The 27,399-nt window shown below is 38.3% G+C and overlaps 1 protein-coding gene across 2 annotated transcripts in view; it reads left to right on the top strand.

Annotated features, from left to right (window-relative positions):
- Positions 1–4,601: 4,601 nt before the first annotated feature.
- LOC127415175 (espin-like) overlaps positions 4,602–27,399 on the top strand; it is a 154,716-nt gene continuing 131,918 nt past the window's right edge. For both annotated transcript variants that reach the window (XM_051653797.1, XM_051653796.1), the window contains exons 1-2: positions 4,602–5,279; positions 20,375–20,568. In XM_051653797.1, coding sequence (XP_051509757.1) covers positions 4,986–5,279; positions 20,375–20,568 — 488 coding nt within the window. In that variant the 5' untranslated portion in view covers positions 4,602–4,985. The remainder of the gene's footprint in view (positions 5,280–20,374; positions 20,569–27,399) is intronic.

Here is a 27,399-nt window from a genome sequence, read left to right as displayed (position 1 = left end):
GCATAAATTTCATACACACTGTAAAAAAGTGGAATGTTGTTATCTTAAGGAGCTTTTTCTACGTGACCTGGCATTTAAAAATTACTTTAATTGGTTCACTCAATAATGTTGGGTTGATTTAGTAATACTAATGTTTGAGTTTATCCGAGAAAACTCATGTTTTTTATGGTATGTGCAAAATTTTTATACTGCAGATATTTGCGCTAAAATAGCCACGTGGTGTGTTAAAGGTTGGTGGACAGAGTTGTAGTTCCAGATCAGAATGTGCGAAGCAATAGAGCATGCATATTTATATAATGATGTCTGTCATACCTATTTTACGTTGACTTAACAAAGAGAGCAGAAACTGGTTTTGGTATAGAGTGAATATTTAACAGAATTCTTCCCAGAGTATCTGAATAGAATTTAAATGTCTTTATTTAAAAAATAATAATTTGCCAGAAATTATGGGCTTGCTCCACTGATTGATTTAAGGGTGATCTTCAGTGGCAGCTCCTGTAGAGATTACAGTATACATTTTATATGCCAAGATGCAATTTATAAAAATGTATATATTACAAATGGTTGCATTGAAGCAAAACAGGTAAGATTGTGAGTAACACTGACATCAGGGAGGAGACCGGCTCATTCAGCCCAAAATGGAAACAGTCCTTGAGGGCAATCTCATTAAAGTCGACCTTGCAGGCCAGAGCACAGAAGTCCTCTATATATTCCTCCAGGGGACGATTCCCCTGACGTAGGAGTTGAACTGCTGGGTTCATGGTTAGTTGAGGTATTCTGTAATGATGGCTGGCAAGGCAATGACAAGCAGATGAAGACGAGATGACGTGAAGAACCCAAGTGCAGTTTATTACAAACGTGGAATCCAAAAACCATAAATCAACCATGAAACAAAACAGACAGACTCAGACTCAGACTCAGACTCAGACTCAACATTACACAAACACAACACCTCAGAAAGGACCATGGTAAACATGAGGGTTTAAATACATTGCCAAGGGTAACAAGACAACCAATGAACAGACAGAACTATAAACAAGATAACAAGACTAATAAACTTAACCCAGTGACAAACTAGAACTGATAACGAGTTAACAAGACAATAAACCAATGAAAACAAGACACATGAACATGGAGGGAAACAGGAAATTACATGACATGAAAGCACATGACCTGAACGGAAACAGGAACTAAACTTAAAAATAAAAGACATGAAAACAAGAACAAAACACATAAACGTGATAAATAGCCTATTTGGGGTAAAAAAGCTCCCTTTTGCAGGAGCCAAAGGCCTTTATAAAACACATTATTTTTCTTAAGTGGGGTGAATAGATTTGTAATGAAGAATGTTTATAGTGGGCTCACACTGACTGATCTAATTTCTGAAATTAACAGAAAAGTTAACACTTTTCTGAAGTGCTTATTTTGAATAAGTATTATCTTAATTTGTTACTCAAAAAAAAAGCATCTTGCTATCTCAAAAGTATTTGCCTAAGTTCCTATGACTATTGTCCCTTTATTTACACAATATCACTATAACACCCCTGTGGGCCCTTTAGCCCAAATGTGTGTAAAAGGCTCCCTCGCCACCTTTTTAAAAACATGAATTTTAATGAAAACAACCTTCCGTCATTGTTTCTTTTTACACAAATTATGTTGCTACATCAATTTTGTATATATATAAAAAAGAAATTCTTTCAATCTTGATACACTCTGTGACCAAAAAAAAAAAAAAAAAAAAAAAAAAGGAAGCACATTTTGCTTAAGGTGTGCCTTTAACCCAGTTGTACCCTATATACATACATATGTACATACTTAAGGAAAATGTGATTTTTTTTTTTTTTCTGGTCACAAAGTGTGTCAAGATTGATTTCTTTTTTTTATAATTATTATTGAATATTGATGGAGCAACATAATTTGTGTGAAAAGAAATAACAACAGAAGAAACATTTGGCATTTCATAACATCTCAAGTATTCTATAAACAAATTAATCTCCATTGTGATTGGATCAGTCAATCAATGTGAGCCAAATTTGAATATTTTTCATAAAAAAATCTATTCACCTCACTTAAGAAAAACAATGTGCTTTTCTTAAACACCCCCCTCTGCAATGGGGGGACATTTTACCCCAAATACTATCCTTTCACTTATGGGACAGTTATTAAAAACTTTTGATCTAATCACCTTTAACATAGCTTAAAATGACAAATACGTATTTTGACTAAAAATAAATGTGATGATTTCTCATTATAAATTTGCAGCATTTTGTAAATGATTCAATATTAGATTGTATTAACTCAAAATTAAACTTTAGACATTGCACGCAATGAGCTCATGGATCAGGAATATTTTGTGGTGTATACTGACAAACACATGTTTAGGAAAGTGCTGTAGTTTTTTTTTTTTTTTTTTTTTCTGCTGTTTAGTGTTTTGGGAGAAAATGAAATCAAAAGTGCCTTTCACCCCAGAGGCCTTTAGCCCCGTTGTACTCTATATATACACGCTTATTATACTTATTACTTATGCTTATATATACACTCACTGAGCACTTTATTAGGAACACTATGCTCACTACAATTGTACAGAGCGATTATCTGAGTTACCGTAGCCTTTCTGTCAGCTCGAACCAGTCTGGCCATTCTCCGTTGACCTCTCTCATCAACAATAACAACAGTACAAGAGCATAACTAAGTATGCTTATGAGTGATGATGATATAGTCTATTTCTAAACTAATATTCATTTTTAATTCTTTTCACAAGAGCTTGGAGACCCTGCAGTTTAAATAATTTTACACCATCAATGTTAACACATGATAGGCTTATTTGAATGACTCCATATAACCTTAATTCAGATTAAGTGTCCAACCAAACAAGCACAACTAGGGTAATGTCAGCTAAAGTGGGCCATCAGTTCAAATGGCCCAAATAAGGTTGGAGTGTCATAGTTCTTTAAGACTCAATATCTAATCACTGCAAAATATTTGAAACAGTTGGCATAATTGTACATGTGCCAACTCTTTTCATTGGTCTGAGATTGTTAAGGAAGGTAGGACAAATCATTTTATAGAGGATGGATCAGAAAAACATAAGATTAGTGCCCTGGCATGCCAACTGCACCTTTAAACTTATAAGGTTTATATATTCATAAGCAACTATTAAACATCCACATGTCAATATCATGAATTATGTCATGATGATCTCTATAGAAATAAATAAAAAATCTGTGATTTGCAAAACAGCCTAATCATTTGATGAAAAAGATCATCATGCAGCTAAAATGGGCCACTATGTTTCAGCTATAATGTGCCACTTGTAAGATACATTTTGATGGTTTCTTTCATTAAAACTGTTAAAGAAATATTGGAAGAATCCAAGTTCAAGTTCAGATGTGCTATATATTAGTACTGTATGAATGGGGTATCCATAAATGGCTCAAATACACACAACCACCTAGCACGCACACACACACACACACACACACACACACACACACACACACACACTTACAAACACTCATGCTCATTTTATAACAACTGCTATGAGTACAAAATACACATATAAATTTGCAATTAATTTATAACAGTTGTCCAGACATCTTATCAGCCATGCTGATGCTACTCTATAAAGTCTTTGCAGAACAATATGGTATTCTGTCTCAATATGGTATTCCGTATTTTTATTTATTTATTTATTTATTTTTCCACAGTGATGGTTTTGCAATACAGATTCACTGACCCATTTTACCTGAACACAGTAATGATGACACGAATGTGGACTTTTGACATTTGCAATTGGGTTTAACCCTTGTGTGACCTTCAGGACATTTTTGTCTTTTTCATTTTTGTTTTTTCGATCATTTTGGCTGTGTTAATGCCAACGGAATAAATCTGATTTTTTTTATTATTATTATTATTTTTACTGACGCACAAGGGTTAAACATTTTTTTTTTTTTTTTTTTTTTTTTTTTTTTTTTGCATTATAAAATGATAGAAGAAACATGAATTACCAATTAAAATGCAGTCTGGAAAATTTGCATAGACACTGTAATGATGTTCTAGATGATTTACCGAAAAGTGGCCCACTTTAGCTGACATCACCCAAAATGTAATTGTTTTTGTGGTTGCCGCTGTACGATACACAAATATTGTGCGCGTCTGCCACCTACTGGTAACATACTGTAACGCTATTAGTGCATTAAAATCAACACGTTGCACCTGTTGTTACAGTTATGGCACATTAACAGAGTACAGCTGAATATTGGATATTTAGAAAATAATTAGTTCAGAAAATAAAAATGAATCCATGATGATTACTAAACTGTTCCCTACAGACCTTCTGTGGTACACCAGTAATATCTATCTAGTATACTAATGACGAAACAATCCCAATATAAAATGTAACCTAATATCTTAGTAATTATGAACTTAAGTTTATAAAACGATTAACCAGAGTACAACTTAACAAAAGATGCCTACTCGTACAAGAAAACATGTTCCCATGACGAGCTGTCCCTTTAACATCTGAGCCGATTTGTGTGGGGCAAACATGTTACACTTCTCCTCCCCTTTATGGATTATTCACAAGTTCAGTCCCTCGGGACTTCTGCTCGAACCGTGTGACAAGAGGCCAAATAATTCATCTATAGCGCTATATACCGCTTTTGCGCTCGTTGGAGAAAGTGTGTTTAGTCAGAATTAAGGAACAGAAGAGGTGAAATGTGTTGTGAGCGCAGAGACAAGATCAGCACCCAGCGGATGAACTTAAGAAATGCTTAGTTGGTTTTCGTTAGACAGTAGAATGGTAGTATTTTTGTCAGAACGCCATATCGTGAGTAATGCAACAGCTATCATCTGAATATCATACACCTTTATGATCTGGTGATCAATAGTTCAGACAAAAAAGGGGATGGACAAAACAAAGTAACTCTGTTAACCGACTCTTAATGGTGCGGTAATAGTCATTTGTTTGGAGGTGCTTCATCATCATGGTTGTTGAGAGGACTCTTCTCGCAGCGAGGCAAGGGGATGTGCAAACTTTGAAAGTGCAATTGGCGGAGAAAGTACTCAACAGCGATGTGAAAGACGTGCTAGGAGCGACCCCCGTACACCACGCAGCTCGGGCAGGAAAGCTCACCTGTCTGCGGTACTTGGTAGAGGAAGCTGGCTTACCTGCGGACAGCCTGGCTAGAAATGGTGCAAGTCCTGCGCACGACGCTGCAGCCACGGGCAACCTGACCTGCTTACAGTGGCTTGTGACGCATGGAGGATGTCGAGCGGTCGTGAGTATCTTTACGAACTCTTTCGAGATTAGGTTGCACTTTGCATGACAGTGTTCATGTAAATACTTTTAATAACACTAGCAGTAAGTGCAACGGTGTGACCATAATAAGGTACAACGGAGCTAAAACCTTATGAAGTGGTTATTTTGATTAAGCATTAATTTAACCCTTGTGCGACCTTCGGTCGCTTTTGGCTGTGTTAATGCCAACGGCATACATTTTGCTAAAGGTGTGTATTTTGGGGGGAAATTTTTATATTTCAACCTCAGTTCCTTTAATACATCTATAATACACTGTGTACACAAAATAGTTACACTCAGGAACTTAAGGACAAAAATGTCCCCATTGAAACCCATTCAAACTGCAATATTTGATCCCAGTGCCATTAAAGCATAAAATCATGAATTCTATGATATTATGCTTTCATTTCGGAGCCCTGGCTTCAAAATTTAAAACTGTAATATCTTCCACCAGATGGCACCATTTTTCTCATGTTTAGCCTATGGAGCAAATACATGCTTTTTTCCTATTTTCTGTTTGCTGTATTATAGAGCACTGCTGGCCAATTGAATAAATGATGCAGATAAAATTGTGTGGGTGTGTTGGTATAGATGTCAGAGTGTGTTTTGTATGTGTGTATTGAGAAATGTGTGTGTGTGTGTGTGGGGGGGGGGGTTGGGGGGGGGCAGGTTTAAGTGGTTTACAAGGATTATTTTTTAGGTTACAAACTGGTAATTACAAGGGCATTATGCTATAAATGTGGTTTATGAGGACATTTCTAGTGTCCCTATAATTCAAATAACTTAAAAAACATTCTAAATTATGTTTTATTGAAAATGTAAAAATGCAGAAAGTTTTTTGTGAAGGTTAGGTTTAGGGGTAGGGGTAGGGGATAGAATCTATAGTTCATACAGTATAAAAATCATTATGTCTATGGAGAGTCCTCATAATGATAGCTGCACCAACATGTGTGTGTGTGTGTGTGTGTGTGTGTGTAAAAAACAACAATGGCATTGTTTTTTTTGTTTGTTTTTTTTTTTTATCTGACACTGCACAAAAAATAATAAAATAATGTTGTTGCTAATCATTGACATATCCCAGACTGTGATAATCCTCCCCCCCCCCAAAAAAAAATTCCCCTTAGCATTTAGTATATGAAAATAAATTAAAAAAAAAATAATAAAAAAAAAAAATATATATATATATATATATATATCGCCACCATATTTACTCTAAATCACTACCCCAAGTGTGGGGTAAACGTTCCCCTCGCCACCATTTTGTTAAAAAAAAAAAAAAAAAAAGAGTTTAAATCAAAACAACAATGAAATATTTTTGATACACTTGATACGCTTTGCAACCAGAAAAAAACAAATTTTCCTTAAGTGGTTTGTTTAGCCCTGTTGTACCCTACATATTAAGTATGTTTTGTTTATTAGTATAACTGTGTACTTACCTAGTAATTACACTGTAACATTATTGTATAGCGTGACCCAGGAGTATTTACGTGGGCTATTGTTTGGAGGTGGTTAAATTAATCTCTAGTGTCATCACTAATTTGCCTTTAAAAATCACTACTTGTTGGGTAATTTGCATGATCTTACATCAATAACATAACATATATAAAATTAAAGGAATATCCCAGGTTCAGTACAATTTAAGCTCAGTCGACAGCATTTCTGGCATAATATTAATTACCAAAAATACATTTCAACTCGACACATACAATGGAAGTGAACTGGGCCAATTTTTGGAGTGTTTAATTCCATTGTCAGTGCCTTACTGGAACTCAGATTTTTGCTTTTTTTTTTTTAAAGAAAAGGAGGAGCAAGCCTAAATAAATGTTTGTGGTAATCAATATTATGCCACAAATGCTGTTGATTAAGCTTAACTTTTATTGAACCCGGAATATTCCTTTAATGTGTTGAACTACACCTGTGGTTACTCTGCTAGGACACCTGAGTGAACTTGAGGGGAACTGGCTTTATTCACCCACTAAAAATGACACAGCTGGTTCCAAGTCCATGTGTGGCTCAAAAAAAAGTGAGGTTCTGAGAAAATCTATGCTATGCAATTTATACAATTCTAAATGTCCATATACTTTATAAGGCCTGTAGGCCAGTTTAATAAAGTGTAGTACAGCCATTGAAAGACATCCAAACACACCAGTGCATAAACTGCTTTCGTGGCCTAATCATCACCTCATATGTGCAAAAATCCCATCTCATTAGTAGCCTTATAACACTCATTTAACCTTCAGTCTCATGGTCAAAGAGTTTACTCACCAGTGTTGCTGAGGTCTAATTAAGAGTCTGACTTCAGTTGAGCTGCTTGACCCATCCTGTGGATAATGCTGTCCTCATGAAGTCAAGTGTGTGATTCATGCAGTGAGTAGGCTATAATTATGGAATGAAGACAGTGTGTTCTGTAATGTTATTATAAGTGCTTAGACAGTTATATCCTTCCCATACAAAATGACAAGAAAGGATAGAAGGGCTATTTGCACTATCCAGCTGTTTTCGCCTCACTTATTTCTTTCCCAGAAAGGAGCTGGGGAAAAGGTCTCAACAGGCCCCAAAGCAGTTTTTGTTGTACCTACTGTACATTAGAGTTTTCACTGGAAGTGTTATATCATGTTTCCATTGATGACACATCTTCCATGTGACACAAACTGGGGGCCTCTGTCAGAAACCATGTCCACCAGGAGGCCATGAATATGGAAGATGTGATTAATGCTGTCTCCCTCAAATATTAATTTGAGTAGGGGAATAAAATGAGCTGCTTCGAGAACCGGTCCACTACAGTCAAAACAACTGTGTTGCCATTGGAGGGGGGGAGACCAGTTACAAAATCCATGGCTATGTGAGACCAAGTTCTCGAAGGGACTGACAGCGGTTGGAGGAGCCTGGCCAGGGAACTACAGGAGGTCTTATTAGTCGCACAAACATGTGGCAACGAACTGGCGAATGTCCTGCGCAAACGATGGCCACCAAAAATGCTGTCTAATGAGCGTTTGTGTATGAGCAGGCCCTGGGTGGCAGGCGACGTTGGACGAGTGACCCCACTGAAGGACGTGCATTGGAACCTGCTGGGCATGTGGTGGGCGACATGGTGTTACATAGCGCAGTGCAGACTTTAGCCTCCACCTCCCAGGATACCATGCCCACCACTCGAGGAGTGGGGAGGATGGTATCCTCTGGGGCGGCGGAGGTCTCGATTTCGAAACATTGAGAAAGGCAATCAGGCTTGATGTTTTTGGATCCCAGATGATATGAGAGGGTAAAATCAAAACATATGAAATATAACGCCCAGTGAGCCTGCCTAGAGCTAAGACGTTTAGCGGTATAGATGTACTCTAGGTTCTTGTGATCAGTCCAAACCATGAAAGGTATCTCCGAACCCTCTAACCAATGACACCACTCACCCAAGTCCAACCGCATAGCCTGTAATTCCCAGTTACCGATGTTGTAATTCCGTTCAGCCGGAGTTAACAAATGCACAAGTATGTACCTTTCCATCCGAGGGAGAGCACTGAGAGAGAACCGCTCCAACACCGACCTCTGACGCATCCACCACCACCACAAACTGTAAAGCAGTGTCAAGGGTAATTCAAATGGGTGCGGTGGAAAAACACGGACTCTGTTCGTGAGGTGAGATCCATCAGAGGCGCGGCAAGTTGGCTATAGTTCCTTATAAATCGCAGATAAAAGTTAATGAAACCCAGAAACCTCTGCAAAGCCTTGCGAGAATCTGGGGTTGGCCACTTAGCGACAGCTTTAACCTTAGCTGGGTCCATACGCACTCCCTTGGATGAAAAGATGAACCCCAAAAACTGAACCAACTGCGCATGAAATGTGCACTTCTCTGCCTTGACAAACAGCCAATTCTCTAGCAGTCACTGAAGAACCTGCCTGACATGCTGCACATGGTCTTGCACATTCTGGGAGAAGATCAGAATATTGTTGAAATAAACTAAAACAAAACGATTGACCATGTCTCGAAGCATGTAATTCACGAGCCCCTGGAAGACGGTGGGGACGCTGACCAATCCGAAATGCATGACCAAATATTCGAAATGCCCCTATGGGTGTTAAATGCCTTCTTCCACTCATCTCCCTTCCTAATACAGACCAGATAGTAAGCGTTTCAACTTCGTAAAGATGGACGCCCCCTGCAAGAGTTCGAAAGCTGAGGACATCAGCGGCAGAGGGTAACAGTTCTTAACCGTGATGTCATTCAGCCCTCAATAATCTATGCAGGGTCTAAGCATGCAGTCCTCCTTCTCCACGAAGAAGAACCCCATCCTTGCAGGTGAAGAGGAAGAGTGGATGAGACCGGCTGCTAAAGCAGGAAGCAATTCAATAGTGCAGTCGTATGGGTGATGAGGAGGAATGGTCGAGGCACGGGATCGGCTGATTACCACCCTCAAGTCGTGATACTCCAGCGGAACACCCTAAACTTCTGCCGTCTCATCCTGCAATGAAACACAAGACTGGACAGGGGAGACAGCAGAGTTAATACAGTGTGAAAAGCAGAAACAGCTCCAAGACAAAACAGAGTTGGTTGCCCAATCAATGTGAGGGTTGTGTGTTACCAACCAAGGGTGTCCAAGAACAACTGGGGTAGCTGGAGATTGTATGAGGAAGAATGACAGCTGTGATTCCCGGAAACCATAGTAACAGGCTTAGTAGAGTGAGTGATGACAGAGAGAGGCGTTCTACTAAGCGTGTGTGCAGTGATAGGTTCGTCCAGTCGGAATCTGGGAAGCCGCCATTTAAGGGCTAAGTATGTGTCGATGAAATTTCCCTCGGTGCCGGAATCCACCAGAGCCGAGATAGTGTTGCAGCTAATACCACTCAATACCACTCAGTGCAAGTGAACCGGAAGGAGTGTGCGAAATCCGGGGGCTTTGTCTAGAGGTGTTACGCTTGCCAGTAACCCCCTTGCTACTGGTCAGGCTGCTTGCTAGGCTGATCAACTAGAATGGCCACCAAGTCCACCAAGTCATCAATTTGGGGGGGAGAGGGTGCAAATCCAGAGAATAAATTTAATCCTGGACGGAGTCGGATAATCCATGCAAAAAGCAGTCCCACATAGCATGATCGTTGCAGTCACTGGAAGCAGCAAGAGTGCGAAACTCAAAAAGCACTTCTACGCCAGCTTGGGCGAGCTCAATAAGGAACCAGCAAACTTACAGGGAAAACACAAGGGATAAAGTAGGGCGTGTGGAGACAGGTGGAGCATGTGAGAAACCCATTACCGTTATCGATGCCTCACCGGGAGCGATCAGCGTTCCCATGGAAACGCCGATTACGCTCACCGACTCCAGCTGTGAAACACGAGGAGAGAGAAAAACAAACAACATAATGAACCGGCAAACGCCGGAGCCATGACAATAGAAGCCTTATCACCTTATAGAAGGTGTGTTTGATATCAGGAGTGATACAGAAGAAAGATTTTAATATTCTGAAGATTCTGTGAGATACTGCTCACATACTGTTGAGACATAAGTGACATAAAGCTGTTACGTACATTAGTCAGCTTCACCCACTCGCTATTATGCTTTTATTGCAGAGCAGGTTCATTCAAAATATAGTCTATTTTATTTTATCATTTTGTTTACTTTTTAAATTGTTGATTCATAAATTTTATCTTTCACATACTTTATGACTATATATACAGTGGCAAGAAAAACTATGTGAACCCTTTGTAATTACCTGGTTTTCTGCATTAATTGGTCATAAAATATGATCTCATTTTCATCAAAGTCTCAAGTGAAGACAAAACACAATGTGCTTAATCTAACAACACACAAACAATTATCATTTTTCATGTCTTTATTGAACCTATTACATTAAACATTTACAGTGCTGTGAAGTAAGTGAACCCTTGGATTTAATAACTGGTTGATCCTCCTTTGGCAGCAATAACCTCAACTAAGCGTTTCCGATAGCTGCGGATTAGACCTGCACATTCAGAAGGAATTTTGGACCATTCTTCCTACAGAACTGCTTCAGCTCAGCCATATTCTTAGGATGTCTGGTGTGAACAGCTTTCTTAGGGTCATTCTACAGCATCTCTATTGGGTTACGGTCTGGGCTCTGACTGGGCCACTCCAAAAGGTGGATTTTCTTTTTCTGAAGCCATACTGTAGTGGATTTACTTTGATGATTAGGGTCATTGTCCTACTGCATCACCCAATTTCTACAGAGCTTCAGCTGGCACACAGCCACCCTGATATTATCCTGTAGGATATCTTGATAATCTTGGGAATCCATTATTCCCTCGATGATGGCAAGCAGTCCAGGCCCTGAAGCAGCAAAGCAGCCCCAAATCATGATGCTCCCTCCACCGTACTTCACCATAGGGATGATGTTTTCATGTTGGTATGTGGTGCCCTATTTATGCTATATGTAGTGCTCTGTGTTCTTCCCAAACAGTTCAACCTTAGTTTCATCAGTCCACAAAACATTTTTCCAGTAGCGTTGTGGAGTGTCAAGGTCTGACACCTTGCCTTTTTAATGTTTTCCTTATAGTAGACTCTTGAACAGAGATGTTAACCAGTTCCAATGATTCCTTCAAATCTTTAGCTGTCATTATAGGGTTCTTTTTTACCTCATTGAACATTCTGCAGTTTGCCCTTTGAGTCATCTTGGCTGGACGGCCACTTCTAGGGAGAGTAGTCACAGAACTAAATCATCTACATTTATAGACAGTTTGTCTAACTGTAGACAGATGAATATCTAAGCTCTTCGAAATAACTTTGTTACCCATTCCAGCTTTATGCAAAGCAACAATTCTTGATCGTAGGTCTTCTGAGATCTCTTTTTTTGTGAGGCATGTTCCATGTCGGCAGACACTTCTTGTGAATAGCAAACTCAAAATGTTTGAGTGCTTTTTATTAGTCAAAGTAGCACTAACCCACACCACCAATCTAGTTCCATGAATTGGATGCCAGATTTGCCAACTCCTGACTCTAATTAGCTTTTGTTGACGTCATTAGCCTGGGTGTTCACATACTTTTTCCCAACCTATATTTGAATGATGTATTCAATATGTACAAGAACAATACAATAATTTGTGTGTTATTAGTTAAAACAGTTGTGTTTGTTCATTATTGTAACTTAGATGAAGGTCAGACCAGATTTTAAGACAAATTTATACATAAATGCAGGTAATTCCAAGAGTTCACATATGTTTTCTTGGCACTGTACCTTAAAATTGGTTTCTTTCTCCCTTTCTATATCCTTTTTAAAGAAGCAAGCATCTTGGTGAAATATTTAAAAGCTTTGTGAAATTGTCCTTTACATTTAGCAGTGATGTATTTTATTGTATATTATTTTATTTATTTAACCTAGGGTGCATCTCATCTCATTCCTTAGCTCCCTATGTTATAAATCAGTATATAGTGAACATGAATTTGGACACTGGCAAAGGTGTTGATCCACTGAACATTGGGACGAGTGGTCCACCGATATAATGCAGAGGACGAAAATTTTTCCTGTTTGGCCAATTTGTTTCTTAAGGCCGCGAGGGTGTAGAGAAAAGCCTGCTTGCATGTGAAGTGTCTGAGATATGTAAATTATCAATCACAGTTCATTTTGTTGTTATGTGCCATCGTGTTACAACGATAACTGTCTTGTCTAATGCAAATATCAATAAAACTTCTATCATACACTACAGGTCAAAAGTTTTGAAACACTTGACTGAAATGTTTATCATGATCTTAAAAATCTTTTGATCTGAAGGCATATGCTTAAATGTTTGAAATTAGTTTTGTAGACAAAAATATAATTGTGCCACCATATTAATTTATTTCATTATAAAACTAAAATGTAATTAAAAAAAAAAAGTTTTTGAAATTGATGACTTGGACCAAATAATAAAGAAAAGCAGCCAATAAGTGCCCAACATAGATGGGAACTCCTTCAATACTGTTTAAAAATCATCCCAGTGTGATACCTCAAGAAGTTGGTTGAGAAAATGTCAAGAGTACATGTCTGCAAATTCTAGGCAAAGGGTGACTACTTTGAAGATGCTAAAATATAACACAGTTTTGATTTATTTTGGATTTTGTTTAGTCACAACATAATTCCCATAGTTCCATTTATGTTATTCCATAGTTTTGATGACTTTACTATTATTCTAAAATGTGAAGAAAAAAACAATATAATAAAGAATGAGTAAGTGTTTCAAAACTTTTGACCGGTAGTGTATATCGTCTGCAAATATGCAGATATCTCATTAAAACAGATGGAAATCCAGCATTTTCTTCCCGTCAAGCGCTCCTGTAATATCTTCCTCTGAAGCGGGTTTTCTATCAGCCAGAATCAAAATTTAAGAATCACTGTGTTCTATATGTACAATTGGTTTGATTCGGTCTTTTGTGAGAAAATGCGACTGCTAATATGCACATGGTTGCTGGGCTACTGTGTGTACTGTTATTTCCTTCTTAATATATTAACAATTTCTTCATTTGCAAAAAATTACAAAAATTTTGATCAAACATTTAAAATAAAATCTTATTTTTTTTAAGTTTCTTTTTTACAAAGTTAAAGATTTGTTTGAAATTGAGCAAATATAGTGCTAAATAAGTTCATTTTAATTTTTTAGCAATTTTATGTTTATTTTATTTACTATATTAAATTGTGTGATATATCGGCATTGTGTCGACCTATAAGCCACCCTGCTTCTCTGGATATCAGCATCGGCCATTAAAAAACCCATATCAGTCAGTCAATAATTGGAACACTTATGTCTCAATTACCTGCAACTAAATTACGAGGGTGAGCATTTAAACGCAGCTGGTATTAATCAAAAACATCGCTGTATAAATTACATTGTCGTGCATTTGGTGGTAGATAATAAAACGTACAGCATTATGAAGGACAAATGCTGTTCCAAACACAGTTCCAGAGCTTGTTCTTTTAGGCCTGCCAATCATATCCAAAAGATATATAAGTGGCTGCTTGCCTCGCACCGATGACGATTCTTCTGGCATCCCTCCACCTCCCCATCTCCATCAAAATGGTCTTTCTATTTCTTGCCTTAGTCAAATAGTCCGGGGGGATCACAGAGCTCAAGCCCATTCCTGTGCTCAAGCTCCTCCATTCATGCGCTGCAGGACTTTATGAACCAGTGAACTCATGAAATGACAAAAATGAAGCAATATAAATACAAAGGAGTGTATTTTTAATCTTTTTTTAAAAACTCTAAGATTTAAAAGATTGTTTCCCTTTCATGCAGATCGTGGATGAAAGATATTACGAGCAATATATATTTTAAAGAGAAAATAAGGTTTTGTCTTGAAAGACTTTAAAAGACATGGCAACATTTAGATTTTTTAGTGAACTGAAACAATTTTGCGAATGGGAAGCCCTAGAAATGGCAGACTCCCTTGTCAGTGCCCTGACTACTGAACTAGAGAGCTGATTGAGATGACTTATATTCAGGTCCACACAGAATCTGCATCCACAGAGATCTCCACAGATTTTCAGCTTCCAACAAGAGTGTAGTATTTAACACCTTGGTTAAATCTAGTCTGCAGAATTCCGCATATATTCTCTGCCAAATGAGCACAGAAAATGTGTGGAGATTCTGGGCCTGCCATTCAATATAAGATTTGTTTACCCAGTCATTGGGTCAGGTATTACACATCCATCACATAAATACTACTAGATGCCATAAGGAAAAGGCAACTAGAGCTCTTGGTGTTGTTCTTTTTTTCTTCTGTGCACATGTATTAATGAAATATATCTCTCCCATCAGTAGGGAGTGGGATGTCTGCAACACGGTTTCACATTACATTATTGTGTTTCATACCTGTACTGCAAGCTGAATGACTACAAACAACTTTGGCTAGTGAAATGTGTAAAAGTTCACACTAAAATGAAAATTCCTTCATCTTTTACTCACCCTCGTGACTTTCCAAACCCGTATGACTTTCTTTCTTCAATGAAACTCAAAATGAGATATTGGGAAAAATGTTCATTCGCTTTTTCCTTTCCGTACAACAAAAGCACACAGTGACCAGACGCTGTCATGTTAATAAAGCAAATCATACAAAAACACCATAGTTTTCCAGCAAATAATGACTTAAATGTTGGTCTGTTCCTCATAAAAAGCTATTGTATGTCTTAGGAAGACTTGTAATTTAACACACAAATAGGAAAATAAGAACAGCTTTATGGTGCATTTTTGTTCTTTTTGGAGCTTGACAGCTCATGGTCACAGCTCTTTTTGCGTTCCATGGAAGAAAAAAACATGTGTTTGAAACAAATTGAGGTTGAGTCAATGATGGAAGAATTACAATTTTGGGGTGAACTATTTGTTTAAATACATTTGGGAAGTAAGCAACATAATAATTGTCTGTAGGGCTGGGTGATATACTGTATATGGCTGTAAAGAAAATTCTGTATTTGTTTTTTAGCTTATTGAAGATATTCACTGTACAGTATATAGGGCTGGGTAAAAATATTGATTCTCCGACGCATCGCAAACTTCATTTGAATGATATCGATTCTTGAATACCAAGATCGATCTTTCTATGTGGCAACCCTATATAATGCAAGTAAATCACTCACATGTGCAACCAAATCTCACACTGTGCAAATAAAAATGTCTATTATTAGCCACTAGCTAGTGAATGTTCAAATTTTATTCAAGTGAAAGTTATTAGCACAGAGGTCCTTTCACTGCGTGTTGAGAGTAAACGTCTGGTTTAACTCATTCTATATGTCCAGAGACGAGATCCACGGCTCCATATGTCATTGAATAATTTCTCTTTTAATACCCTTTCTGTTGTTTACAGTCAGTTGTTGATTAAAAACAGCAAAAAAAGAAACATTTATAGTGTTTTCCCCTAGGATTTTTTTCAGCAGCAGTGCTGTTGTGCGCGTGTCTGCTGACACTTTTTACCTGTCAATCATTTTGCAAATTTTCATAGTACTGTAGTTGCAGCTAATTATTGAGGCATAGTGCATTTTTATGCCATGTTGTTCATAACAGTTGTCAGGTGAGGGCGCTATTTTGCAGCTGTTGTTTTTAACAGCCGTTTATTTTAAATATAATAAATTTGTAGACACTGGGATGTTTTCATCTCTTTTTATTCATATATCTACATTGCATTCGGATGCGACTAACGAGTGAACGCCTCCCCAATCATCGCGCTCAAACCGTGAGGATATTACTCCACGTTTACAACGATTAAACCTGTTATTTTCTGTAATCGGACTCTGGGATGGAAATGTTTCTTTATTTGAACATTTTGGAATGGATCTTATAACATGCATGGATATTATAAAAAGTAAGTACATGAAAGCAATGTGATCATTAGCATTGCTCAAACTGTACAATCTTTACTCGGAAATATAAGCTTTTGTTTGTGCCATACTGTATACCCCTGTCTTGTTCTAATTCTCTTTAATGTGTAAATGTACTCTTGTTTGTAATATATTCTTGCATTCCTCTATTGAAAAAACGTACGTGTACTCTGTGAAGTGCTGCCTACTCACATACATCCTGTTTAAAATCATAAAATAACATGGCACCATTTTCTTTGCTTCACCATTCATGAGTAATGATAGAAAGATGAGGCAGGTCTGTTTAGATGAAGTATTTGAGATGAATTGCACATAAAATAGACCATAATAATTATGTGCTATGGGCACTGCAATTGAAACAGCCTGCAGCGGAAGTTGTAATATGCTACTAAGCGAAGCTTATGCTGTGCGAACGCAGAAGTATGATAAAGACCTATAAAGCTAATTTTGGTATCTTTGGAGTTCGCTGTTTTGGAAAGAGGGGGCGTGGCTAATCCAATGGCTCAGTCTCATGGAAGTAGAATGTCTGAAATCGCTTACAGCGATAGTAACATCTGTGGAAAACATAAACACCTAATTTTTATTGGACTAAATTGAAATATTCTGATGGTGTGACTAAGCTGAGTCTTCTTCACAGATTCCTTTCATCAGGCTCCTACAGTCATCTCTTGGAATTTCTGAAGGCAAACAAAACAACTTACATTTTCCTACAATCAGAGAGCATTACAAGAGAACACATTTTATACAGTTGGAAAACTGATAGCTTGGCCCATATAATTATGAAAATGTACCATTGTCCTTCCATAATATCCATAGTTTTAATGATGATATTTGTAATAAGTCCATGGTAACCACTGGTAAAACCATGCATGGCTTCTCACTACCATGATTAGTAATTATGTATTAGTAATTAGGCATTTTTGTAATGAAAAAACAGCAGTCTAAATACATTTAGAAACTTTTTCTGCCACAACTACCATAGTAAATACAGTACAGTTAGTGTTACTACAGTAAATCCATGGTACATTTTTGTAAGTGTCGTGATTTGAGAATTGAAAAGCCTTCTAATGTATGTTTTCTCCTGTTTTCTTTGTCAGGGTGTTTAGAAACCGAGACATTCTGTACCGTATTCAAGTGGGTTTCGCAATTCCCGCCACGCATCTCACTGGTTTACAAGCGCATTTAAAATAGTCTGTGCGGTTGAGGCCAGTCTGCGAATTAATGCACCTGCTCTGCGCTCGTGCTGTTTTATCCATGATTGAGCCGTGTTGCTAATTGATCCGTGTAGCGCTGTTGCATTCCAATTTTGAAGTGAGCAAAATGCGCTCAAAAGCATATAGTTGACAGGCTGAGGCTTATTAATATCCACTAGGAAAGCGCTAACTGATTGTTCAGGGAAACGTTGCTATCCCCTGCCATCCTATGTTTCAGAAATGAGCTCTTGGGCCACTTGAACTGAAGCGAGTTTGACACGTGTGTTATGCGGTGATGTTACTGTGAGAATGTGCGTGTGTGTGTGTGTGTGTGTGGGGTCTCTTTCGCAGTGTACAAAGCGCACAGCTGACTGGGGCTGGCAAGCATTATGTTGTGTCAAGAATATTAAATGAACCATGTGAAATCCCAAGAGTGGCGGAAACACTGCATTTAATTCTAATTGCACATGGATGCGCTTAAGAAACCACGTACGCGCGGGGCCTGGGTAGCTCAGCGAGTATTGACACTGAATACCACCCCTGGAGTTGCGAGTTCAAATCCAGGGTGTGCTGAGTAACTACAGCCAGGTCTCCTAAGCAACCAGATTGGCCCGGTTGCTAGGGAGGGTAGAGTCACATGGGGTAACCTCCTCGTGGTCCTGATTAGTGGTTCTCGCTCTCAGTTGGGCACGTGGTAAGTTTTGCGTGGATCGCGGAGAGTAGCATGATCCTCCTGTGCTGTGAGTCTCCGCGATATCATGCACAATGAGCCACGTGATAAGATGCGCAGATTGACTGTCTCAAAAGCGGAAGCAACTAAAACGTGTCCTCTGCCACCCAGATTGAGGTGAGTAACCGCGCCACCACGAGGACCTACTAAGTAGTGGGAATTGGGCATTCCAAAAATTGGGAGAAAAGGGGATAACCACGCACGTTTTCTCTCGTCATATGTATTCAGTGGCTGATGCTGCTAGTCTTAAAGAGACAGTACCGATTAAGCAAGTGTTCTACATGTCAATGTAAATACTTGTAAATAGTACAAATTATGCAAGTAAACAATAAAATGTAAAAAAATATATATGCAACATAATATATGCAATTTCAAGACATTAATTGATGGAATAGACTGAATTTGAACATTTTTCAAAAGCTACAATGTGACCAATTTGATGAAAGACTAATAATACAATTTAATTTGTAAAATTTATATTTTCAAATTGTACCTAGAAGGGTTGCCTAAAAGGTTCCTTTATAATTAAGAGAATTAGCTGAGAAAGAATTTATTTTTTGTAAGCAAAATAGGCATTGTAACAGAAATATACCCATATAAATTGAAATCGAATCTAATCAAGATCAGAATTGAAAAGAATCGAGAGCTTGTGAATCAGAAACTAATTGAATCGGGAAATCTGTATCAATACCCAGCCCTAGACATATCTCGATAATATGTATTTGTTCTGAAATGGCTTTTGAACGTTTTTTTTTTTAATTAGAGGAACAATCATTTCAACCAAATCATTGTAGCCAAGTATACTGAAAATGTTTAATGCACAAAATAAATATCTAAAAATAGTGAAGGCATGTTTTCAACAGTTTTTCATTTAACACAAGGAAGAATTATATTTTAATCATTTTCATTTAGATGCATTAATACAACAATACATAAAAAAAAAGCAATATTAAATAAATTTATTTTACTAAAACATTTTTGTGTGAAGGAATAGGGTGTACAAAACTACAAATTCACTTAGTTTTGGAGCCCAGTTAAATTTGAATTATGATACAATATAATACTGAATTATTATTATTATTATTATTATTATGAGGATTAGATTTGTTTTATACAATAGTAATATATTTTTGTCATATTTACTTCACCTGGAGCTTTTATTCTGGCGGAAAGTTGAAAGTGCTGTCGTTTTTACTCCACCTTCACCTGGAGATTGTAGACAACACACGGAACACAGGAAGTGCAGTGTGTATTTGACAGTTTGCAATGTTGCTCATTACTAATCTGTTGAAACGCTGTCACCTTTTTTTCTTTGATACCGTGTCCCGTTTTTCGATTTGTATAATAACTTGGAATTGCGTGAATGTGCAAACCTGCACACTACAGTCATGACGATATTGTTTAATTTTATATTGCCAGCAAAATCATATTCATAATTTATAATCAATCGCCCAGCCCTACTTGTCTGTATATTACACCTGAATTGCATTAATACCATGTAGAAAACAGTTCTGTTGACAACTTGATGGCACACAAGTCATAGGCACAACAATATGGTCAGTTATTTTGTCTATTTTTGCTCAGCTAATGAAAACAGTGTAAAAAAGCCAAAGAAGCATTAACTGTTGTGTGACACTCTGGTACACTACAAACACAAGTGGAGTGATACAAACAGTGAAGCGTCCCAGACAGTGATGTTGTACTAAATATCAGCACTCTTGGAATGCCGCTTTTGCAATCAGAGGACCGGAACTAACTGTTGATATTATAATGAATTCTCTTTCTGTGTTCCAACTCACAGTGAGTTACTGTGTATGAAATATCATTAATGATGTATTGTGTTGTTTACAGGATAAAGACAGCTCAGGAGCCACTGTCTTGCATCTGGCTTCTCGCTTCAGCCATCATGAGATCATTGATTGGTTGCTGAAGAGTGGGGAGGGGGATCCTACTGTTGCCACGGATATGGGGGCGCTGCCTGTTCACTATGCTGCAGCTAAAGGGGACTTGCCGTCGCTCAGGCTGCTATTGGAACACAGCCCAAAGTAAGAGCATACAGTGTATAATAGTGTGCCAGTGGATTTTTGAATTGTTTTTCATTTGTTTTTCCTCTCATCCAACTGGTTTTATAAAATGTTTTTGGGATGACTTTAATACTTAGGGTTAGATATTTGTTCAGATCACAAACCCTAAGTATAAGCAATAGTGATTGTGATTCTCACCTTAACAAACACCACAAGTTATGTCATATCCAATATCCAGTCCAACTAACTCACTCTTTTTTTACAAATAATTGTAAAATCCTTCAGAAAAGACTTCTGAACTGAGCATTAAAAGTCATAAAGAGCATAATGATCTGGAAAACAGGTATGATTACACCTCATTTTCTATTGTAAATGAGGACTGTCATGTTTATTGCTGGAGACTTTGAACTGGAGCCTTCTACCACGATCAGTGTCTGCTCTCATTACACTGCTGAAATAAGTCAACCATTGCTGGATGTAATTGATGATTTTATTAAGTGGTGGTAAAGCTGTTGATGTCTATTACTCACATACATGTGCCTTAAAGAAGGGTATTGGTGAGGTTTTTAATTTATCATCGTCATAGCTTGATAATGGCATAAGTATCATAAAATAAAGCGTTGAGTAAGGTCGGAAATATGACCAAAGTCTTTTCTGGCAATATTACCAAAGTCTTAATAGTAAGATTCATTTTATAGTACGGTAACTGTATATATCAAAGTATAGTTATTTATTTATTTATTTATTGAAATTCAATTAAATATATCAGCCAAAACATTAAAACCACCTGCCTAATATTGTGTAGGTTCCCCTCTTGCCGCCAAAACAGCGCCAACCTGCATCTCAGAATAGCATTCTGAGATGATATTCTTCTCACCACAATTGTACAGAGCAGTTATCTGAGTTACCGTAGACTTTGTCAGTTCAAACCAGTCTGGCCATTCTCTGTTGACCTCTCTTATCAACAAGGCATTTCCGTCCACAGAACTGTCCGCTCACTGGATGATTTTTGTTTTTGGCACCATTCTGAGTAAATTCTAGAGATTAATTTGTGTGTGAAAATCCCAGGAGATCAGCAGTTACTGAAAAACTCAAACCAGCCCATCTGGCACCAACAATCATCCATGCGATTATCTAATCAGCCAATCGTGTGGCAGCAGTGCAGTGCATCAAAAATCATGCAGATATGGGTCAGGAGCTTCAGTTAATGTTCACATCAACCATCAGAATGGGTAACAAATTTGATCTCAGTGATTTGGAGCGTGGCATGATTGTTGGTGCCAGATGGGCTGGTTTGAGTTAACAGAACTGCATATTTAATTGAATTTCAAAAAAAAAAAAGAAAAAACCAGAGTTAAAACAACTTAACAACAGCATAGCAACAACCTGACAACCACCTAGAACACCCTGGCAACTACAGAGCAATGTGCTAAAAACAGAGTTAAAACAACAACAGCATAGTAACAACCTGACAACCACCTAGAACACCCTGGCAACTGCAGAGCAATGTGCTAAAAATAGAGTTAAAACAACAACAGCATAGTAACAACCTGACAACCACCTAGAACACCCTGGCAACTGCAGAGCAATGTGCTAAAAACAGAGTTAAAACAACAACAGCATAGTAACAACCTGACAACCACCTAGAACACCCTGGCAACTGCAGAGCAATGTGCTAAAAATAGAGTTAAAACAACTTAACAACAGCATAGCAACAACCTGACAACCACCTAGAACATCCTGGCAACTACAGAGCAATGTGCTAAAAACAGAGTTAAAACAACAACAGCATAGTAACAACCTGACAACCACCTAGAACACCCTGGCAACTGCAGAGCAATGTGTTAAAAATAGAGTTAAAACAACTTAACAACAGCATAGCAACAACCTGACAACCACCTAGAACACCCTGGCAACTACAGAGCAATGTGCTAAAAACAGAGTTAAAACAACAACAGCATAGTAACAACCTGACAACCACCTAGAACACCCTGGCAACTGCAGAGCAATGTGCTAAAAATAGAGTTAAAACAACTTAACAACAGCATAGCAACAACCTGACAACCACCTAGAACACCCTGGCAACTACAGAGCAATGTGCTAAAAACAGAGTTAAAACAACTTAACAACAGCATAGTAACAACCTGACAACCACCTAGAACACCCTGGCAACTGCAGAGCAATGTGCTAAAAACAGAGTTAAAACAACTTAACAACAGCATAGCAACAACCTGACAACCACCTAGAACACCGTGGCAACTGTAGAGCAGTGTGCTAAAAACAGAGTTAAAACAACTTAACAACAGCATAGTAACAACCTGACAACCACCTAGAACACCCTGGCAACTGCAGAGCAATGTGCTAAAAACAGAGTTAAAACAACTTAGCAACAGCATAGCAACAACCTGACAACCACATACTGTAGCAATACACTAAAACACAGCAGATCAACTTGACAACTGCATAGCATGCCGTAGCAACCATTCAGAAAACTCTAGTAAGCACATACTGTAGCATAAATATGCTACAAAACAAATATAATACTCTATCAACCACCAGAAAACTAGTTTTGTTTAGGCAAAGACCATTCATCCATCTTCATAAAATATTAAAATAAATATTGTTGGATATTTTCATGAGCACTGGTAATTATTCATACACATCATACCTTGGTTACATGTAAAATGTGAAAACATGTGATTGACTTTTATATGAACAGGTCTCCTGGAAAGGCAGGAGACTGATCGCACATAACTTCATTATTTCACAGCTTTCATAATTTTTAAGCCTAAACTTATCAAATTAATTAGTCAAAAAACAAATTTAAACTTGCATGAGCAGTGTCTTGTCTTCCCCAGAGGAGACAGATGACGGAACACGTAATCTGGCGCGCGCTTCGCTTGTGATTTTGATTCAGATTCATGATTCGCAAAACAAATCATTCAGACCACTTTTTGAATCTTTTTGTTCAGTTCAATGGAATCAAGTTTAAAAGATTCGACTCAAATGATTCTTTCAACAAATCACACATTACTATCGCCGATCTGCACGCATTTTTGCACATACAGCTGTTTTGTTTTTTTTTGGTGTTATGTCGCAAAAGTAACTAAAGGGTCTGGAGAAATTTATCAGAGTAAAAGTATTAATTTTCTATTCAAAATGTAGAGAAGTAAAAGTCCAAAGAAATATTTATACTCAAGTAAAGTACAAATATTGAAAAACATTACTTAAGTACAGTAATGAAGTATTTGTATTTCATTACTATACCCCTCTGTAAAATACTGACAACGGGTGTAGTTTTGGTGATGCGGGCAATGGACCAAGGAGGATGTTTTGGTGGCACTGACAAAAAGACACTATTTAGTGTGATGAACAGACCATTTCACAAAGACCAAGTCATTATTCATCATCAAATCACTGATGCGCTAAGTATGCAGTGGCCAAAACAAATGTGGCAATTATGGTTGTGATTATGACACAGGTTGGACATCATATAACACCACAACTCATTGGTTCTTGACTTTCTTTTTACGCAAAACTGCTGAAAGTTTAATATGGAAGAGAGAAATATATTGTTTATGCTAAATAGCTAATCTCATTCAACACTTTGTACTCTTGTCTCATTGGTGACTGTCAGCATCACACAAGTGATAAACTAATGAGGTAAACAAATACTGTGTGCTTTGTTGAAATTTGTTGCATTGTGTTGATGTGGTGCTCTTGGAAGGTAGAGATAACATTCTCATTTCTGAGGGCCCGAGGTCAGGCCACGTCGATTTTAACTGTTTCCTTTTCTAGTTATGGGGAACGTCTCGAGGTCAGGGGTGAAAATAGTTTTAGTAATAGTGCTTTGTCGTGATTTATAGCCACACAATTTAAGTGGTACTAATGTACACCCTGTAGTTGAGATAACACCATAGCCCAGTAGTCTCCCAGTACGATGCAATCTTACCATGGGTGGTCTAATGGGGTGTGCAGAGGTTGACATCAAGTACCACCATTAATCATTGTAGGGCAAGGATTAATGGTGATACACCTCAGAGAGGTTTTTATTTGTGGAAACATAACAAAAGAAGTTAAAGGAGGTGTGTAGGTCAGGGTTGTAAAAGTCCATAGGGTGTGGGACCAATCAGTCATCGATGGCTAGGGCTAGGCGGTATGGCGGTATATACCGTGCAGCAGTAGAAATTTTGATTTTGGTCACACCACTGCTCTTACTCAGCTATGTTGCAACGTTTTTGAAATCTCAGGACACCTTGGACATGCACTGCACTGGGGGAACAATGTAGCATAGGAGAGATACAGTGCTGGGTTAATGGAAGCAGTTACAAGGTTGCAATGGGAAATGTTGCAGGCTGGATTCAAACTCATGCTGTCCACATTAATACCACATATCAACATGTCAGAGCAAGTGCGCTAATGAGGGGTGCGTTTCCCGTACAACGACGTAACTCACTGCTTAACCACCATAGTACGATGCATCATTGGAGAAATTAACTAGCTAGTCATTTACTGTTTCCCTAAACCGTAGTAACAATGTTGCATATCCATCGTTTGAACCATGTTGGTTCAACAGCATAGAGCTGTCATTAATGACGTTCCGCACGGGGTGGAGTAATAACTTCCGTGAATATTAAATTATAAAAGCTAATTTATACGTACATCAGAAATCCATTTCATGCGAGTGTAACGGGAGCCAGCTGGTATGTGGCCTCAAGAAGCGCACTAGTGACTGACGCTAGAGGCTTTAGCCTTTAGCCTCCTCGTTAGTGAGCCAGCAGCCCATGCCGGAGATGCCGGTTCAAATCCCGCTCAGAGTGGGTCGAGCAGGACCGGTTACACGAGAAAGCTTCTGAATACAGGAAAGCTGCATGAACTGTGTAGAGACCTTCGCTGCAGTAGATGGGTTTCCCTCTACATAAAACTTCAGGGTTCCCTCGACGCACTCAAGCACGTGTACACTTCAAAAACATATAAACGCCACTTATGCATTAACGTAAACATATAAAAGCTGTGTTCTCAGACAGAAACGGTGTTATAAGTGCTTTCTCTTAACAGCCTTTAATTCCCTAAATGGCAACATTCGTGTTAACGTGAAGTTTGAGAACACTGCTTTCTGCAAAACCCTGGAATAAGCTGTTTTCTTAAATGCATGTAAACGTGGTCAAAGTGTTGACAGAATGAAAGATATATATGGAATAAAGATAAAGAAGCTTCAGCAAAGTCAAATCATGTGCACACAGCAAACTAACAGGGAACTATGCTTCAAACCAAAGGTGAAGAACTGTAGTTCCAACCACACACCTTTGCGATGCTGTTTGCGAATGTTCATTGGAACAATGGTTTCGGGAAACACCAAATCGCATAGAATTTCTTGACGCACACAGTCCTCATCTGTGCACGTCGTCTGTGCATGCGCTGGCCATTAACTGTACTAAAAGAGTATCACAAAGCAATTGTAGTGCGCATGTGTCGAACACTTTCCTATTCATTCGCGGTCAGAAAAGTATACTCACAAAGGCAACACGGTCGATTGGGTGTGAGGCGATCCGGAACGCGCAAAAACAAAGTATACCTGGGCCTTAATGATGCTTTTGGGAAATGCACCCCAGACTGATCTCACAATGAAATCGGAAAGAGTAGGTTGACATTTCTTTAGCTAAAATTGGTCTGTGGTTACTGAAATTCAAAACACTGCCCAACAGTGGCCAAAGCAGTAAGTGTTGTTGGGCATATGGGCACGTGTGAGCTCCATTTTACGGGTGTAATGTGCACGAAGAGGTGCCAAAAGCAAGTTGTGAAGCGAGTTGTTTCCAGCTGTACAGGCTGTAATACAGTGTACCCCCCATTTTATAAACTGTACCCCCCAACCCAAACCCCAACCCTAAACCTAACCAACAGTGGAGAAAAAATTTATGTTAAGGAGAAAAATGCAACCTCCAAATTGCGCTCATCACTGATTATGTGAACGCGATTACTTCCTGGTTTCATTGGGGGATCAGAACCCAGATCTCTCACGCTGCTGATGCAACGCACTTCCAGTCGCGCCATAAGGGAAGGTAAACACACTCTCCTATGTCTGATAGGAGATACCGCTTGTCAGTGAGTTGGCAAAATGTGGCTGATCCTAGGGCACTGGATCTCTCAGAAACCACATGCCGACTTCCTGTGTGATCATGTTGGTGCTAACTGCTAGGCCACAGCTTCCACTTTCCTATTACTTTGAAAAGTAATTGCACACCTCTGCTCAACAAGCTGCAAAAGTTGAGTTAGCATTCATGTCCATAGCACAAATGATGCAGAGTTTAGTATAGCCAATCATTATTGCGAAAATTGCCTTAGCAAACTTCACTAATAATAATTGAGTTTAAAGGCTCTGTGTTACTTCTGTGTCTAGTTACAAACACCACATAAATAGCACAACATACAATATAAGGCAGATATATGTTAATTCCACTGATTCGCATAGTGAAATGTGAATAAAAAAGGCAGCTGACATTTGAGAAGTTGAAGGCTAGTGCACATGAGCAATTTGCCTCCTTGTGCTATCTTGTTGTCTTTTAAGGGTGGTCAGACACACCGAGCATTATCAACTCCAGCCAGGTTGACTGCTCAATGGAGCATTCTGTTGCCCTCATTAGAGTAATCGTGCCTTTTGTGAAAGGAGAATATGTGCAGAGACAGATGTAGATAAAACCAGCGATTTATGAGAGAAGATCTAACTTGGGAATTGTTTGTGTGTATCCTGTTCTCGCAGGTTGTGGAGGACATGCCGTGGTTCTCCACTGATAAAGCTAATAGCATAGTTCACATGAATGCAGTGGTTATAAAACTCAGTGTAAGTGCCACACA

Source organism: Myxocyprinus asiaticus, chromosome 24, assembly GCF_019703515.2.
Source record: "Myxocyprinus asiaticus isolate MX2 ecotype Aquarium Trade chromosome 24, UBuf_Myxa_2, whole genome shotgun sequence".
Taxonomy (NCBI): Eukaryota; Metazoa; Chordata; class Actinopteri; order Cypriniformes; family Catostomidae; genus Myxocyprinus; species Myxocyprinus asiaticus.
The sequence above is the reverse complement of the archived record's forward strand: the minus strand, read 5'-3'. Positions and strand labels throughout refer to the sequence as shown.